This window comes from Ammospiza caudacuta, chromosome 9 (assembly GCF_027887145.1).
Source record: "Ammospiza caudacuta isolate bAmmCau1 chromosome 9, bAmmCau1.pri, whole genome shotgun sequence".
Classification (NCBI taxonomy): domain Eukaryota; kingdom Metazoa; phylum Chordata; class Aves; order Passeriformes; family Passerellidae; genus Ammospiza; species Ammospiza caudacuta.
Genome location: NC_080601.1, coordinates 10,278,254 through 10,293,185, shown reverse-complemented (window position 1 = coordinate 10,293,185; position 14,932 = coordinate 10,278,254). Strand labels below are relative to the sequence as shown.

At 40.0% G+C, this 14,932-nt stretch overlaps 1 protein-coding gene across 2 annotated transcripts in view; it reads right to left on the bottom strand.

Annotated features, from left to right (window-relative positions):
- ANK3 (ankyrin 3) overlaps positions 1 to 2,861 on the bottom strand; it is a 189,704-nt gene extending 186,843 nt beyond the window's left edge. For both annotated transcript variants that reach the window (XM_058810081.1, XM_058810082.1), the window contains exon 1: positions 2,685 to 2,861. In XM_058810081.1, coding sequence (XP_058666064.1) covers positions 2,685 to 2,798 — 114 coding nt within the window. In that variant the 5' untranslated portion in view covers positions 2,799 to 2,861. The remainder of the gene's footprint in view (positions 1 to 2,684) is intronic.
- Positions 2,862 to 14,932: the final 12,071 nt, after the last annotated feature.

The window sequence follows — 14,932 nt, the reverse complement described above, 5'->3', positions numbered from 1 at the left end:
TTAAATGGGATGGGACAAAACGCAGGTTGTTGTTCTGTGTGTGTTTTTAAAAGGTCATTTCTCTCATCCAAGTCTCAAAGCAAGCCTTCACAGGAATGTTACTGCACTGTAAATTGCTTAACCAGTCAAAAGCAGTGAAATATTCCCCTCAGACTGCCATCCTCCAACTAAACAGGAACATAAATCAGCATGGCTGTTGCTAGTATCACACGGGACTAAGACACTGGCTGATCCCACCAGCCTCACTTTCTAACCATTGGTTGCCTTGGGCTCTTTACTGTATAAATTATCCAGAAACATTAGCATTCTTTGTTGTTCCAAAGTGATTGGAAGGCTCTAAAGGATATTTCTGCATGCTGCTTAAGCAAAGGGTAAGCTTTGTGCAGTATCATGTGATCAACAAAAAAATCCCCGAGTACTGCCTGCTTGTGGGTGGTGCAGAGGAACAAGAAGTGACTCACTACTCATAGTGGAAAATTTGGGGGGAAAATGTTTTAAATAGCCAGGAAAGCACAAAATGGCAAACCAAATTATTGGACTTCCTACGCCCTATGTACTGGGTAACAAAACCATGGCTTTGACATGACAATGATGCCCAAATATATGAGAGTTAAGTGAAGCAATTGCTGGGTTTTGCTCTGTTCTCCTACTAGAGATGGCCTCTACCTGTCCTGAATCTGCAGAGTCCTAAGGAAACTCAGAAAGAAACTGGAATAAGCTACCAAATTCCAAAGGGAGGGAGAACAAAAAAAAAAAAAAAAAAAGCATTTGGTGGAGCAAAAGCTCTCTATTCTCTCTTATTCTTAAGATGCAGAAATAAAACACTGAGGGAAATCCATATATTTGAGATTAACAGGCAGATATTTATCCATGTGCCACTCTGGCTGCTGAGAGATTTCCTCTCTACAGCAGTGTTGTATAAACAATAAAGCATTTTTGTCCACAAAGCAATTGTCTCACCTCACTGAATCAAGAGCCTCTCACTGCCATATCCCTTCTATATTGTTCTAATTCCGAGCTGTGAGGAAGCTCCCTTACACAAAGACAGTGCATGGATCTGGTTGGGCATGCTATTGTTAAACTTGAGCACATCAAGAACAACGTGGGCTCCCTGCAGCATGAGTGGATTCAGCTGAGAGACTTTACATTTTAGCTCACGAGCCATAGGTAAATATGGGCTGAGGGGACAGCTCCTACAGTTAATTCCTAACTGCTGTGGTTGTTTTCAGCTGGGGGCAAACCCATCCTGACAGCAACACTACAAACCTGCACATAACCTAAACAGCAGCCAAGAAAAACATCACTATTTCAGGCTGCTTTCAAACAGTAGCACCTCAAAATTCACCTCAAAGACAGAAACTTATCTTCATACTGCCCTTTATCGTGGAAGATGATTCAGAAGAGCCTATACATTGACACAGAGAAAATGCCTCCAGTGTAGCTGGCTGCAGCAAATGTACTGCAGCATGTTAAGAGTCTCCCAACGTGCAGGCTGGAGCAGAAGGCAGTGGGTTTCTCAGTGCCTTTCATTAGGTGTAGGACTGCCACAGCAGAGGGAAAAGAGAAAAGGGCAGGGAAATGCTGACTCTCGCCCAAGCAAAAGATGCACATATGTTAGAGGAAATCTACATGTCATTTAGGAAGCACATGCACCGCTTCTCTGAGCATATGAAGATTATCCAGTCCCCCCCTTAGGGGGATTTCACAAAGGCACACAGAAATACTACATGCCCAGGTTTCTCTAAAGGCAGCCGGCTCCTTGATATGTTCTTGAAAAAAATTATCATGAAATGCAGCCAAAGACAAGAAATTGTGGCAGGGCCTTATTTCCATGGAGCAGAGTACAAGGTGTCATTTATAAGGACACAGCCTCAGAGCTGCCAAAGTAGCTGGCCTCTTTATCTGCCATTATGCCACAAACCATAACTATTTTGCTTTATACCTTAGAGAGAAACAGTAAGCCTGGAATCACGCAGAGGCTCCGGACCTGAACAATGAGCAATGCAGTGCCTACTGAATTTTTCAGATCCTAGTTTGCTGAAGGGTTTTCTGCAGCTAAGACAAATCTACAGCAGTGAAAAACCAGGCTCTGTAATCTCAGCCACGTATTTTCCTAACAAAAGAAAGTTGCTAGTACCAGACTGTTACAGCTCAATTCTGTTAAACAGCTCACCGTTAAGGAAAAAACAGAAACACTGAAACACCTTATTTCTGTAACATTATCCCAAAAATGGATGTTTCAGAAGCCAAACATGTGACACAGTCCCAACACAAAGAAAAAAAAAATCTGCCTCTACACACATTCCTTTTCAGTAACCTGCATGTAAGACTAAACTATTATGCTATGCTTTGCTATAAAACCTACGAGAAAGCTCAGCATTAAACCCCACACAATGGTTACAAACTATTTTCAACTCACAGACAGTTTTCATATCACAGTAACATAAGTGGGAAACGAATGCACACCTTCTGCATCATCACTGCAATCAACTAATATCCAATTAAACATTCAATTGCTTTGCAAACCCCACAGCCATGGTTACAAATGACATTTTACAATGTTAGCAAATTACTCCCACAGCTACCAAGTTACAGGCAAGAACAAGCTTTTAATACTTCAATTGCAAGGTAAGAAAATTAAAACAAAAGAACCCCTGTTCAGAATTTGGCACAGATCTAGATACCTTTTTCTTCCGATCCCGGGATCTTTTCCTGTGTTTTCTTTTTTTCTCAGTTTCTTCCTCAGCATTTATTTCTAAATCCCTGTTTTTCTTTAACTGTGATGCTGCGTGAGCCATAACGCATTAAAAATCCTTTACAACAATGCTCCCTTGTAAAAGGTGATTTCCTCGGGCACCTTTAGCCAGCCCTTACAGCAAATGTTCCAGTGATTGGAAGGAGATCTGTGACCAGAGCCAGGAACACATTCAGGATTCAGAGATCTCGCAGGAGCTTGCAGTCACTACAAAAACACATAGTTGCAGATTTCTTCCTATACCTTCCTGCACCTGAGCCTTTGTAAAGCAGTGCAGCCATCGTAATGCATTTAACGTAATGAAAAAGACAGCTGGGACAGAGAAAGCTGTATTATGGCTGTATCCCCTGCCACCAGCTGGAAGTGTCTAAGTGACTCCACTGAAGGGGGAATGCTGAAAAGGAGCGCTTTCTATTAAAAAAAATTCCAGAACAATAACATATGCTGCATTGTTTTTTCTTCACTGATCTTCGAGCATGTTTAAAAGCTACTAAAAAAATGCAGTGTTAGCGCTGTACGTCTCTCAGCTAGTTTTGTGTAGTAAGCCATTTAACCTATAATGAAATGGAGCAGCTCCTACTTTAGGTTAACTGCTGATGGTGACAAAAAAAATAAAATAAAAATTTCTTTTTACCATGGAGACTCTGACTGCATTATGTAGAAAACAATGCATGCATTGCCATATCTTAACAGTGTGTCCTTTATACCGATTTTTCAATTCCAATACATTTTGTGACAGAGGATTACAGAAAGCCCTGTTGTATTTTTTCCCTTTTTTTTTTTTTTCAAACATACTTATTACAACACATCATACAGAGAGAAAGATGCAATCACACTGGTGTGTGAAACAGGCATTTAATTCATGGGAGATTTTCTGGCACTGTTCATTTACGTGGTCAGAAAGGGAAATCGGCATTATTGCAATGTAGTTGGAAATGTACTTTTAGGCTTTTGTGTCAAGGCTTGCTTCAATCATCTTACTATTTTTGCCACCTGAGTCCTCAATGACTGCAGCTTTTGAATATTCATTAGGGGAGGTAAAATAGCAGCAGTATTAAGGCCTGCAGGAGGATCTTTTACTAGGATGAGCACAGAGCAAGCATCTAGTAAATAAGGAACCATATTTTCTCTGCACAAATATGAACAATCAGCAGCTTGCCTCAAGACTGCTGTTTTTAACCTTTCCCAGTATTCCTAGCAGCATGCTTCACTGTAATGAAGAGCAGCGTTTTAAGGGAGTCTGATTTCTTTCAGATAAAACCCAAAAGTCTCTCCAAGCAAAACCAGTGTATTTAACATGGTACTAGCATTTCTTTCTAGAAAGAAAAAAACCCAGAATCTGTTGTAAAAATTAAGTTAAATTTAAATTTGAAGTGCAATTAGCCAAATCAGGCTGAATCTTCTCAGGGCAACATAACATCCAGAGATGTCTCACACATTTGTAAATATTCTTCCCCCAGACTTGAAAGACATTTTTTGAATTCTGGTTACTGAGGCCCTGCAAGCAACATGCTTTAGTTTTCACATAACATGGCTAAAACAACAATAATCTTTTAAGTCTCCAAAACAGAAACTACTTTGAACACATCCAATGTTGTCCAAAGGGCAGCACACAGTGCACTGTTTGTCTGCTGCTCACAAGCTAACAAACCAGGTTTCAGAAGCTGTTTATTCTGGAGTGGTTTTTAAGAAATGCTCAAGGATGGAGGCCACAGTTGTGTGACCTTAGGGATTTTTCTTGCTGGTGCAGTAAAACCAGGGTTTCTGAGTGCATGCAAAGCTCCTGTACCCATACACCACCGTGTGACTCTCCACACTCCCCCTCCACGACTGAAAGGTTCTGAAAAAGCTTCTACTGCCTTTGGAAAGCTGTGGGAAGAGGAATGCTGCACTTGGGCAATGCCTAGATTTGAACCAGAAGCAGTCAGCTCCCACTTCTCTGTGTTCTACAGAGACCTGAATAAACACATTTCTAAAGATGCCAGGAGTACACCCCAAGGATGCCCCAAGCGTGCTTTGAACTGCAGGGCATCACTGCAAGCTGTCAAAGGCCATGCCCAGGCAGGCACCTGATTTTGGCCCAGCTCTTTAAGGAAACCCAGGGCAGCAATGAGGAGATTCTGCTCTAGCACCACCAGAGCCCTACCAGAGAAAGGAGCTGGCCAGGCTGCTCATTCATTGGGGCTGAAGAAGGTACCTCCAGAACCACAGTGATCTCAAGTTTTGGTGGGAAATGGAAAACTGCATTGTGCCTATTAAAAAAATAAAAAAATGTAAAGAAAAGGCACCCAAAGCTTTATTTTCTAGCCAACAAGTTGCCTGCATGACCTTGGCAGTTATCCTCTTGGAAGTTCAGATCTTTGTAAAATAAAGTTGACATTAGTTCACCTGTCTTATCACGGAAGTGCTTAGGAAATACAGCAGAACCAGAACTGAAAGTGGATTCAACAAAATTCAATAGAACTGGATCCCTCTAATTCCTAGCATATTTCCATCTGGACTTGAAAGACTCATGAGTCTTTGCCTTAGGAAACCAACTTTATATGAGCCAGAGCTGAGGTGAATGCTGCTGTCATTCACCGCTTGCTGGCTAATCCTGTGACGTCCTATAAGCCTTTGAACCATACAAGCCTGTAATTTATGCCTAAATAACCTCATTAAATGAAAATACAAATAATGCATTATCAAGTGGTAGGTGTTTGAAATACTTCAAGCATACTTTTAAAAATGCTGGCACAGGGACTAACATGCACGTATCCAGCTTAAACGCCCAAGTGCCACCCTATGCACAGGTTGTATTCTGTGCAGGTAGAAAGCAGCCCAAGCTTTTATTAATGAGGAAAAATGCTAAGAAATGAGGATAATAAGTGAACTCACCCAATCCCTTGAGATATGCATAAATTGGAGGGTTTTATCTGTCAGCCAAGACTGCTTCATCCCAAGGATCTTTTCAGCTAATTAATCAATTGGACATAACATGCAGATGTTTTTATTATGTGGATTACAATCCCTGCTTGAACTACAGAGTCCAAACTCCTCCAGAATTAGATTTCAGAAAGAGAAAAATGCCTTTTCAAGCTATGGTTCTGAGAAATTATCTTTTAGCTGTGATTTAAAAAAAAAAAAAAATCGACGTAAGAAAAGAAAAATCCCTTATAGCTCGTAGGCTGGGATAGTCTCCAACAGAAAAGAGGTTACAAGAAAAGTGTGAGTAAAAGATTCAGACTCCTGTGGAAAAGCAACTGTATATGTACAATTCCTGCTGTTGGGGAAATGGTGAAGTGGCACCATTCACTGGAAGGTGATAGGGCACTGCCTGATGAAAGCTGGGTGAAGTGTGAAGGTTTTCATGCCAGATGTGTCATAACTCACTGCAAGGGAATTGGGTACTGGAAATCTTCATTAAGTGCTTCTTTTCAGACTTCAGTAAAATAATTAAGCTATTTGATTTCACCCTTAATTACAGAGCTAATGAAATGCCAATGAGTGTTTCAGCACAATCCATGGGGTCCTGATAAAGAATGATAAACTGTATCTTACTTGAACAATGGGAAATTTACACTTTCTGTTAGCACAAGGATAATGTCTACTTAGCTTCAGCTACTCACAAAGTCACAATAATAATGTCAGGAAGTGATTTTATCAACTTGAAAGTGTGTCATTTACTTTAGGTTAAGATGCTAGTCCCACTGTTAGATGCAAGAGACTGCAAAACAGGATTAGCATATAACATTGAGATGGATTTGGAAAAAAACATGAAAAGTTATAGGAGGAAAAGGTGTTCACAATCTAATTACTTGTGTTAATTCATCAATTGGTCAGCAGCTTATAGAGTGAAGATAGCACTGACACTTTTACAGTTTTTTAAAACAAATTACATAGAACTAGAAAAAAAAAAGAGATACTAATGAAAATATAAATATTGGCTTACTAAGAAAACGCCAAGAAACAGATTTATGAAAATCTGAGGGGTTTTAGGTAAGATAGAATACCACAGAAACATTCAACATTCACACTTCTCAGATCACTATGGATTCAGAAAGGCTTCTAATCACACACAGTGCTAGAAGGTCACTCTGAAAACTTTTACTGGTAAACAAAGTATGCTAAATTTTCCCAAAGATGAAAAGTACATTATAGGTAGACTAGAAATAGCAGAGCGAAAGGAAAGGAAAACACATGGAAAGAAATAAACCCAATTGTTATTAGGCTACTCTTATATTCTTAATTTCTGAGTTTTCTGGTACAGAACAAATGCCATTATTGCCCTGTTTTGGATTATGTTGAGTAAAGCAATGGAAATGAGAGGGGAAAAAAAAGAAGAACAAGACTTATTAGATATAAGACAAAAATTAATTAAAATTACATCTGGAGAGAAGACTAGACAGAAGTTAAAAAAAAATATGTTAAAATAGGTTAACCATAAAAAACTTTCTCATGAGTCTTTTAAGATTCACCTGCTCCTTAGTTAGGCTAGCAGGCCTTGTGTCTCAAAATCAAACAAACAAATCCAAACAAGTCTAAAAGCCTATTTGACATCTAGTTATACTTTTTAGCTCCTCTTCACACATTTGATGTCCAGGATAGGATGGACCCATCTCCATACATGCAGAAGATCAAGACCACTAAGCAGCAAATGAATAGAAAATAAGAAAGGCTAAGGCTTGTTTGGCTCTTTTGTGTTGTTGCATTGAGTTTCTCCCACCACCTGCTCCTTCTAGCAGAATTCTATTTTGGCAATAACAGTCCCAAAAAAACCTGGGGAAACATGACAGTCAGAAAGGGCTGTATGCACTACACTAAAAAGCAGGAAAATGCTTAAACTGCATTTTGTACACCACTTTTACAGTGCTAACCCCTTACCTTCTTTGAATTTACAGTATAAAACTTGGAATGGTACTGAGTTATGTTCTGTTTCTTGTCCAACTTCTTTGGGGCACAAGAACTTAGAAGTGCTTTGGAAATGACACAAATTCAGGAATGCAGTGACAAAGGCCAGAGGCTTAAATTACCCTTCTTAAATTTCCTATTGGAAATTTAAGTAGAAATTATAACAATTGTAAAAACAAAAGCAAAACAAAAAACCAGAAGCCAATGGCCAAACAAACCACCGCAACAAAAACCAAAACTAAACCAAACCACCCCAAAAACCCTCAAAAAACCACCACAAAACACCCACAGAGAAAACAATCATGGAATATGCTTTTCACTAAGCCCTCCCCAGACACTTCACCTGCCTTCTGAGCTGATACAAGATCAAAGCAGCAGCCACTGTTTAGCTCGTAGAATGAAGTGCAAAATTACTATTTCTCTGTGCAAGGATGACACATTTTGGCATAACTGATGAAATTACACCTCCTGTGGTCCAGCTTACTCAAGAGAATGCGGGTGGCTGACAACGTTTGTGAATTTTAACTCCAGGCTGGAGGCATGACTTTTAAAGAAAACTACTACAGGCTCTTGTGTGCCCTGAAGACTTGCACATCTGGTAAATGTGGACAGTTCAAAAGCTGACTCAAGGCTCACTCAGCCCATGGGTTCAGGGCAGGGGAAATGGGAAAATAAACCTTCAGCTGTCCCAGGCCACCACACAAGCATGGTAAATCCTCCTGCCAACAAACTGGGAGAGGGAAGCATTGTGCTCATGCAGCAGCAGAGGAGAAAGGACTTGAGAAGACTGAAGAGCAACCAGGACTGGAGATCAACAACCCTGACTTTCAAAACAGGGTGATGTTGTTTGAGGCCTACACAGAAAAAGGGAGCTCACAGTGACAAATTAATATTAACTCTTCTGAGAAGATGGTGTAAAGAGTTTCATCTCTGACTCATGACCAACTAAGGAAAAGGTACTGATGTATCTTATTTATAGATAGAGGCACACTAATTGCAAGATAGATTTTGTGGGGCTTTGTGGATGGAACTGCCGAGCAGCCCAGGAAATTTATCCAATGCAAGAAACACTGGTAAGAGTTTTATACTTTGTATACAATCTCTAAATGGTTGCAGAACAAACACACCAAAAACTTTCTTCCATTCGTCTTCTGCCAAGAATAATATTGCTAAAACCCTATATTTATTGGGAACCACTGCAAGTGCAACAAACATGCACTTTAAAAAAACAATTTTTCTACCTTTTCCCCCTGCAATTCAAACACCAGACTACAGCCTGGCCTGAAACTCTCATGTAGAATGTCAGTGTCTTAGGGATGCTGACAAAGACCACTAGGAAATGGCATTAAACTGGTTTCACACATCCTAAGGGGAAGAATTTATATCCCAAACTGACACTAGATCACAGTGACATAGTTTTCAACCCTCACATGGAACTGCTCAACGGTGTTCTAAAACTGTATCTTCAGAATATTAACTCAGAATATTAACCTCAGAATATTAACCTCCGACTTTCATCATTTCTCTCTGCCTAGTTCACCATGATCTCCTAGCTACTGCAAGTCACAGCAGGGTGACCAGGAGGTCAGTGGAACCAAACTGAGTTTTAATCTGGAAATTTAGTTAGATGTGTCTGCAAATGTCACTAACAGAGACAGGAAAAGCTACCCCTGTATATAGAGGAATAAGTGAAAAAGCAGGTTTGCTATCAGTTTTGCACTCCCACACGCAGAATTTGAACGCTGTCTGTGATATGATAAGAGAATCAATCCCATCCTGGAGAGCTTCAAAAAAAGAAACACAAAATGCCATTCATCAGGATTTTATGATTCAGCTACAAACTTCACCTTGAGTGGTCAACTAATCACTGCTGCATCTGTCCACTTCTGCTCCAACACATGAAGGCAACCTGCTCACACATCCAGTGAACACCGAGCCCCAGCTGGAGTTCCCCCAAAATAAGGAGAGCAGATATCAAGGAGGTGGCTCTCAGAAGCTCCTCTGCCAGGTCATCCAGTCCCCAAACAGACACAAGATGAGTTATTCCCTGCTCATCTTAGATGGAAAACTCCCTGTCTCAGAGTGGTTTAAAAATAACCCAAAACAGCAGCAGAAAATGTCTTTGTGGCATTTCAAGTTTCTCAGCATCAAGTCCCCCCGCCTGCTGTCTCTTTTCTGGAGCAGTAGCAGTCTCATGATAATAAAATCTACACAAAAAGCTTTTATTAAAAACCACTGCAGAACCTGCAAAGGTGCCAGGAAGTGAATGTGCTTCGGCAAATGAAGCTACCAAACAGAGTGGGATGGCATCAGTCACAAACAGATGCAACACCTTTGCTGTAGTTAGTAGATGATTTTCCAGTACTCATTAATTAATATTCTTTGATATTTGTTATGTTTGAGTCAGAAATAAACACTTTGGGCTAGAAGGCATTTAGACCAAGTGAGTCTTTCCATAACTGCACAATGTGTCTCCAGGGTAGAGGCCTCTCTGCTTTAGCAAGAAACTGCAATCATGAAAATATCACTTAACCTTCCCTACCACGACACAGCCCCAAAAGGAAAACTACTTTTAACTTTGGACAAAGGCAGCCCTTTATCACCTTCTGAAATGGCTTATTCCCCCCACCCACTGCCAGCAGTAGGGAGTGCACTGAGTGACCCAGGACCCGCACATTTTCCTGTTGTCACAGCTCCGCACATTATGAGCAGCTTACTTGTTTTATTTTGAAATAAGAAGTTGCTGAGCAAATGTAACAAAGGACCCATCTGCAAAGGTCACAAGAAAGGCTCTTTGAAGTTGCCAGCATTTCGCAGTTGCCCCAAGACTTCCAGCTGTATAAGTTTTTTTGTTGATCTTCTGTGTTGCAAAAATGCAGAAATTATAAGAAAGGAAGAAAAAACGCTCTTTGGCTTGTTTGTAGGGTTTTTTTTTTTTCCTTTTAAATTTCCCTGAACTACTTGGATACACAAAAAAATCTACTACTAACATGCAGTATTCCCAAGACAAGGAAAACAGGTTCACATGTGAGCCAAGGAGGAGAGCTGCAGTTTCTCCCTGATCACTGCCGCATTTTGTGCAGGACCAAGGCTCCCTCAGCAAGTACACAGGACATATTTACTCACTCATTTATTGCAGACTTCCCACTTCAGCCAAACTAAGTGCAGAATTTTCAGTGAGGACACTAGTCCCTGCCCAGTATACACAAAATTTCTTAATCTTTAAGGAAACATTTGAAACAAAAATATGAAAGCAAAAAAGAAACCTCCCACTCACTCCAGCATAAGAAACTCATTTAATTAGATTCTTTAATTATTCATTATTCCTTTTCCTATGTTGAAATGACCATCTTTGCCTCATTCCCAGAGGACTGTCTCCATAATTAAGTCATGGAATCATTAAAATCTCAACATGCTGCCCGAGTGAGATTTTAGTGCTTTAAGTGTTCTGCAGCAGTAAGCTGAATTTTATAGGGCAAAAAAGTGCAAAAAAGCAGAATAATTAGCAATCAGTAACAAGTAGCAGAAAGGTATCAAATGCATGTTTTTCACATGACATTTTTCTCACTTTCTGTTAAGTAAATTCATATACCAGTCATAAAATCTACAAGGCTACGCTTGAAGCAGTTGTACGTGAAAATTCTCAGTTTCCTTAAAAAAACAACCAGTATTATAAAAACCCTCTCAGGGTAATTAACAGAGATGAATATTTTACCTCAAAAAAAAAAAAAACAACCACCCAACCAAAACCTAAAAACACCAAACCAAACAACAAAGTCCAGCTATTAGTACCTTGATACTAAAATCCTGTCGGAAGAAACCACTGGAGCAAGAAAGGTAACTACAAAAGATTCATTAATAAAAATATAAATCGCTGCCTCTAAAAAAATTCAGAAATTTGGTGCTTTGTTTCCTCATAAATTTCACATAAGCTATTAATATTCATAGGATGCCAAGTTCTTTCTTGGCCTAGCAAGAGCAAGTGGGCATAAGAAAAAACCCACTTACCTGCATTACAATTATAATTATCACAGCATAGGAGCCTTGATGTGATGCCTGAAAGCCCAGGTAATGTTAGTGCCCTATTCAGAACAACAAAATGTGGCAATTCCTGCCCAGATCTGCCTGTGAGCTGAGCAAACACAGCAGAGGATGAAGTTAGAGGGGAGTTGTTTAGGTTGTATGGCATGGAAAAGAATGTACATCAACACAAGTTTATGCAATGGGGATGTAAACACAAAAGTAACAGCCTGGAAGACACAGGAAAGAAATCTCTCTCTCCCTTCCTCAGCTCTGCTTGGGTCTCATCTGGAACACTCTGTCCTATTTCGGGCACTAAATTTCTAGGAAAAAGTTGTCAGCTGGAGATGAGAAGAATTTATTGCTTTAACTCTGAAATTGCTCTTCTTCAGAAAACAACCCTGAATCTGTGGTTAGCAATAAATAGCTCTGGACTTGCATATCCGTACACTCAAAGCAAAGACAAATAGCAGCCAGCACTGAACCTTGTTCATTTGCCTCTCTCCCCTCACAGCCCTCTTGGCTTTTCCTTTTTCCCCCCAAATTAGGCAAATCCAGATGATTGCAGGCAAACCAACATAAAAACTAAAGATTACTCTTTTTCAGTTTTTTAGAATTTTTAAATTTCTGTTTCTGTGATTTGTTTTATTTTAAATCAGTTTGTGGAGGGGTTGAGAAGGAAGAACGTTGCATGGAAATTCTGTTCAGGGATAAAGGCACTGTTCCCCTTTTAAAGATAGAATAAATTCTGGCTAAAATGTTTAATGAACCTAAAATTTAAATAATCAATACTTCACACAGCAGAAGAGAAAAAAACATAAAAAGAACTGTTGCCCAGAACAGGGACATGGGAATTATACAGGCTTAAGATAAAATTCCGGCCACTACAGTTTTGTTATGTTCTGGGTGTGGTTTTGGTTTTTTGGGGTTTTTTTGTTTTGTTTTGTTTGTTTGGGGTTTTTTGTTGTTGTTTGTTTGGGTTTTTTGGTTGGTTGGTTTTGGTTTTTTGGGGTTTTTTTGAGACTTCCTGGAAAACAGGCAGGATAGCAAAACACTGTTGAAGACCAAATTAGTACTAAACTTGAAAGAACAGAGTAGAGAAAGAAAACTCAAAATACCAGGAGATAATAAATTTGTACACTGGTCCGGTCAAACTTCCAGTCCTAGAGATCTCCTGTGCCTGAATCTGTCACCATCTGGAAGTTATTGGGAGGAACTGCAGTCAATCTGGATTTGTCAAGAGGAAACTGTGTACAATGAATTTAATTTTATTTCATGTAAAGGTGACAGGCACTGGAGACTGGAGAAGAGCAATATTTGTACCTGGCATTCTCATAAGCAAGGTGAGGAATGTGGTGTTGATGAAAAGATTGTTGGATTAATCCAAGAGGGATCTGGTAACTGAACTCAGGAACAAGACATTAACATTCATTGTCAAAAAGGATGGATGTTCTGCGAGAGTCTGTCCTGGATCTGCTTCTCTCCAGTGTTTTATTAATGATTTAGGCAATAAGAAAAGTTTATTACTGATGCAAACGTGAAACTACAAGAAGCATGTGCATGCTGAAGAGTGAAACTTTAGACCAAAATAAGTAAGACCAGAGAAACTGTGTGGGGAAAAAACACCCAACCAAAACAGATGAATTTCAGTGAAAATAAGGAGATTTTTTTTTCACAGGCCAGACAAGTAAGGACTTTTCTTCAGCATTGTCTGCAGGGTATAAAACCTTGCAGGCTCAAGACAGGACAGCAGAGAAGCAGCAGAGTGCAGAAGGGACAGGCTGCACAGTGAAATCACCTTTCTTCTCCATTCAGTATTTGCAAAGCCACAGGTGTACTGTGGCTGACTTCTGCTGTCCTGATGCCAGGAAAATATGGATATTTGGGAAACAACAAGAGCAATCAATAGCCTGTAAAACACATCCTCTTTTTTCCTGAAGAGAAGATGGCTGATGGAACATGGCAACAGTCCTCAAGTCCATCAAAACCAGACAAAACAGAAGAAAATTGTCTGTTCTCCACCGTTACTATGGATAGTAGGAGGAGTAGAAAGTTTCAATTGCAGCAACCAGATTTGGGTGAGATATTATGAGAATTTTTTACACTAAGGGAACTCTGCAACAGCATGCAAGGGACCAGAATGGAAACTTTGTAACTCTCCTTTTAAAAACATTTATTAGGATCCACTCGGTCATTCTTACATCTGTGGTGCTTGTGAGCACCCTATGAGCACTGTACCAAGCTTCCAAAAGTCTGTTCTTAATTCAAACTTACTGGGACAATACAAAACTATTTCATTGATTTCAGTGTTGTATACTGATTCAGTAAGGTTGATAGTAAGAAATATATTTTCTTAATGTAAAAACCTATGACCATTAGCTGCTTCACATCATCAGAAGCAGAGCTCCAAATGAAGATCCAAATCAAAAGACAACAATGATGTGTTTGAATTATTCTGGCCACTTTGAAAGTCTTAAAAAGGTGTTTCTCTATGTATCAAAAATAGAATTTTAGAAATCTACTTTTATTCCATAAGTCTAAAAATAAAGAGGAATTAAACAAAATAAACCATATAGAACCACAGAGTATGCTGAGAAGTCTGCTCTAAATTACAGGCACATAAATGAACTCTAAAGAAAACGCAGTTGAAGATCTTTAGGGCAGTGAGGATGAGCACAGCAAGCTTTGGAGAGCAGGCTTTGGCCTCTTCAGGGATCTGCCTGGTGGGATGAAGCCTCCAGAGGGAAGAAGGACCCAGGAAAGCTGGTGGATAGTCAAGGATCATCTCCTCCAAGCTCACATGTGATGCATCCCAACAAGAGGGAGCAAGGCAAAACCACCAGGAGTTCTGAGTGGATGAACAAGGAGTTCCTGGATCAACTCAAACACGAAAATGAAATCTAGAGAGGGTGGAAGCGCGGGCCACCAGAGGGACCTGAAGGTGCACAGGTCCATGGGACATGATGAGGTGCAAGTGCAGGTCCTGAGGGAATGGGCAGCTCAAGTTCCTAAGCCATTATCCACCTTGTTCCAGAACTGGTGGTTGTCTGGTGAAGCTCCCACTGACTGGAAAAAGGGAAGCATAACCCCCATTTCTTGAAAGGAAAACCCAGGGAACTACAAGGAACACATCAGCCTCGTATCACTGCCTGCCAGGAGGAAGGGTCAGAGCAAGATGATCTTTAAGGTCCATTTCAGCCCCAGCCAAAGCATTTTATAACCACATGGAATCCTAGGCACCATTTTTTCATTAGTAATTAAGATGCT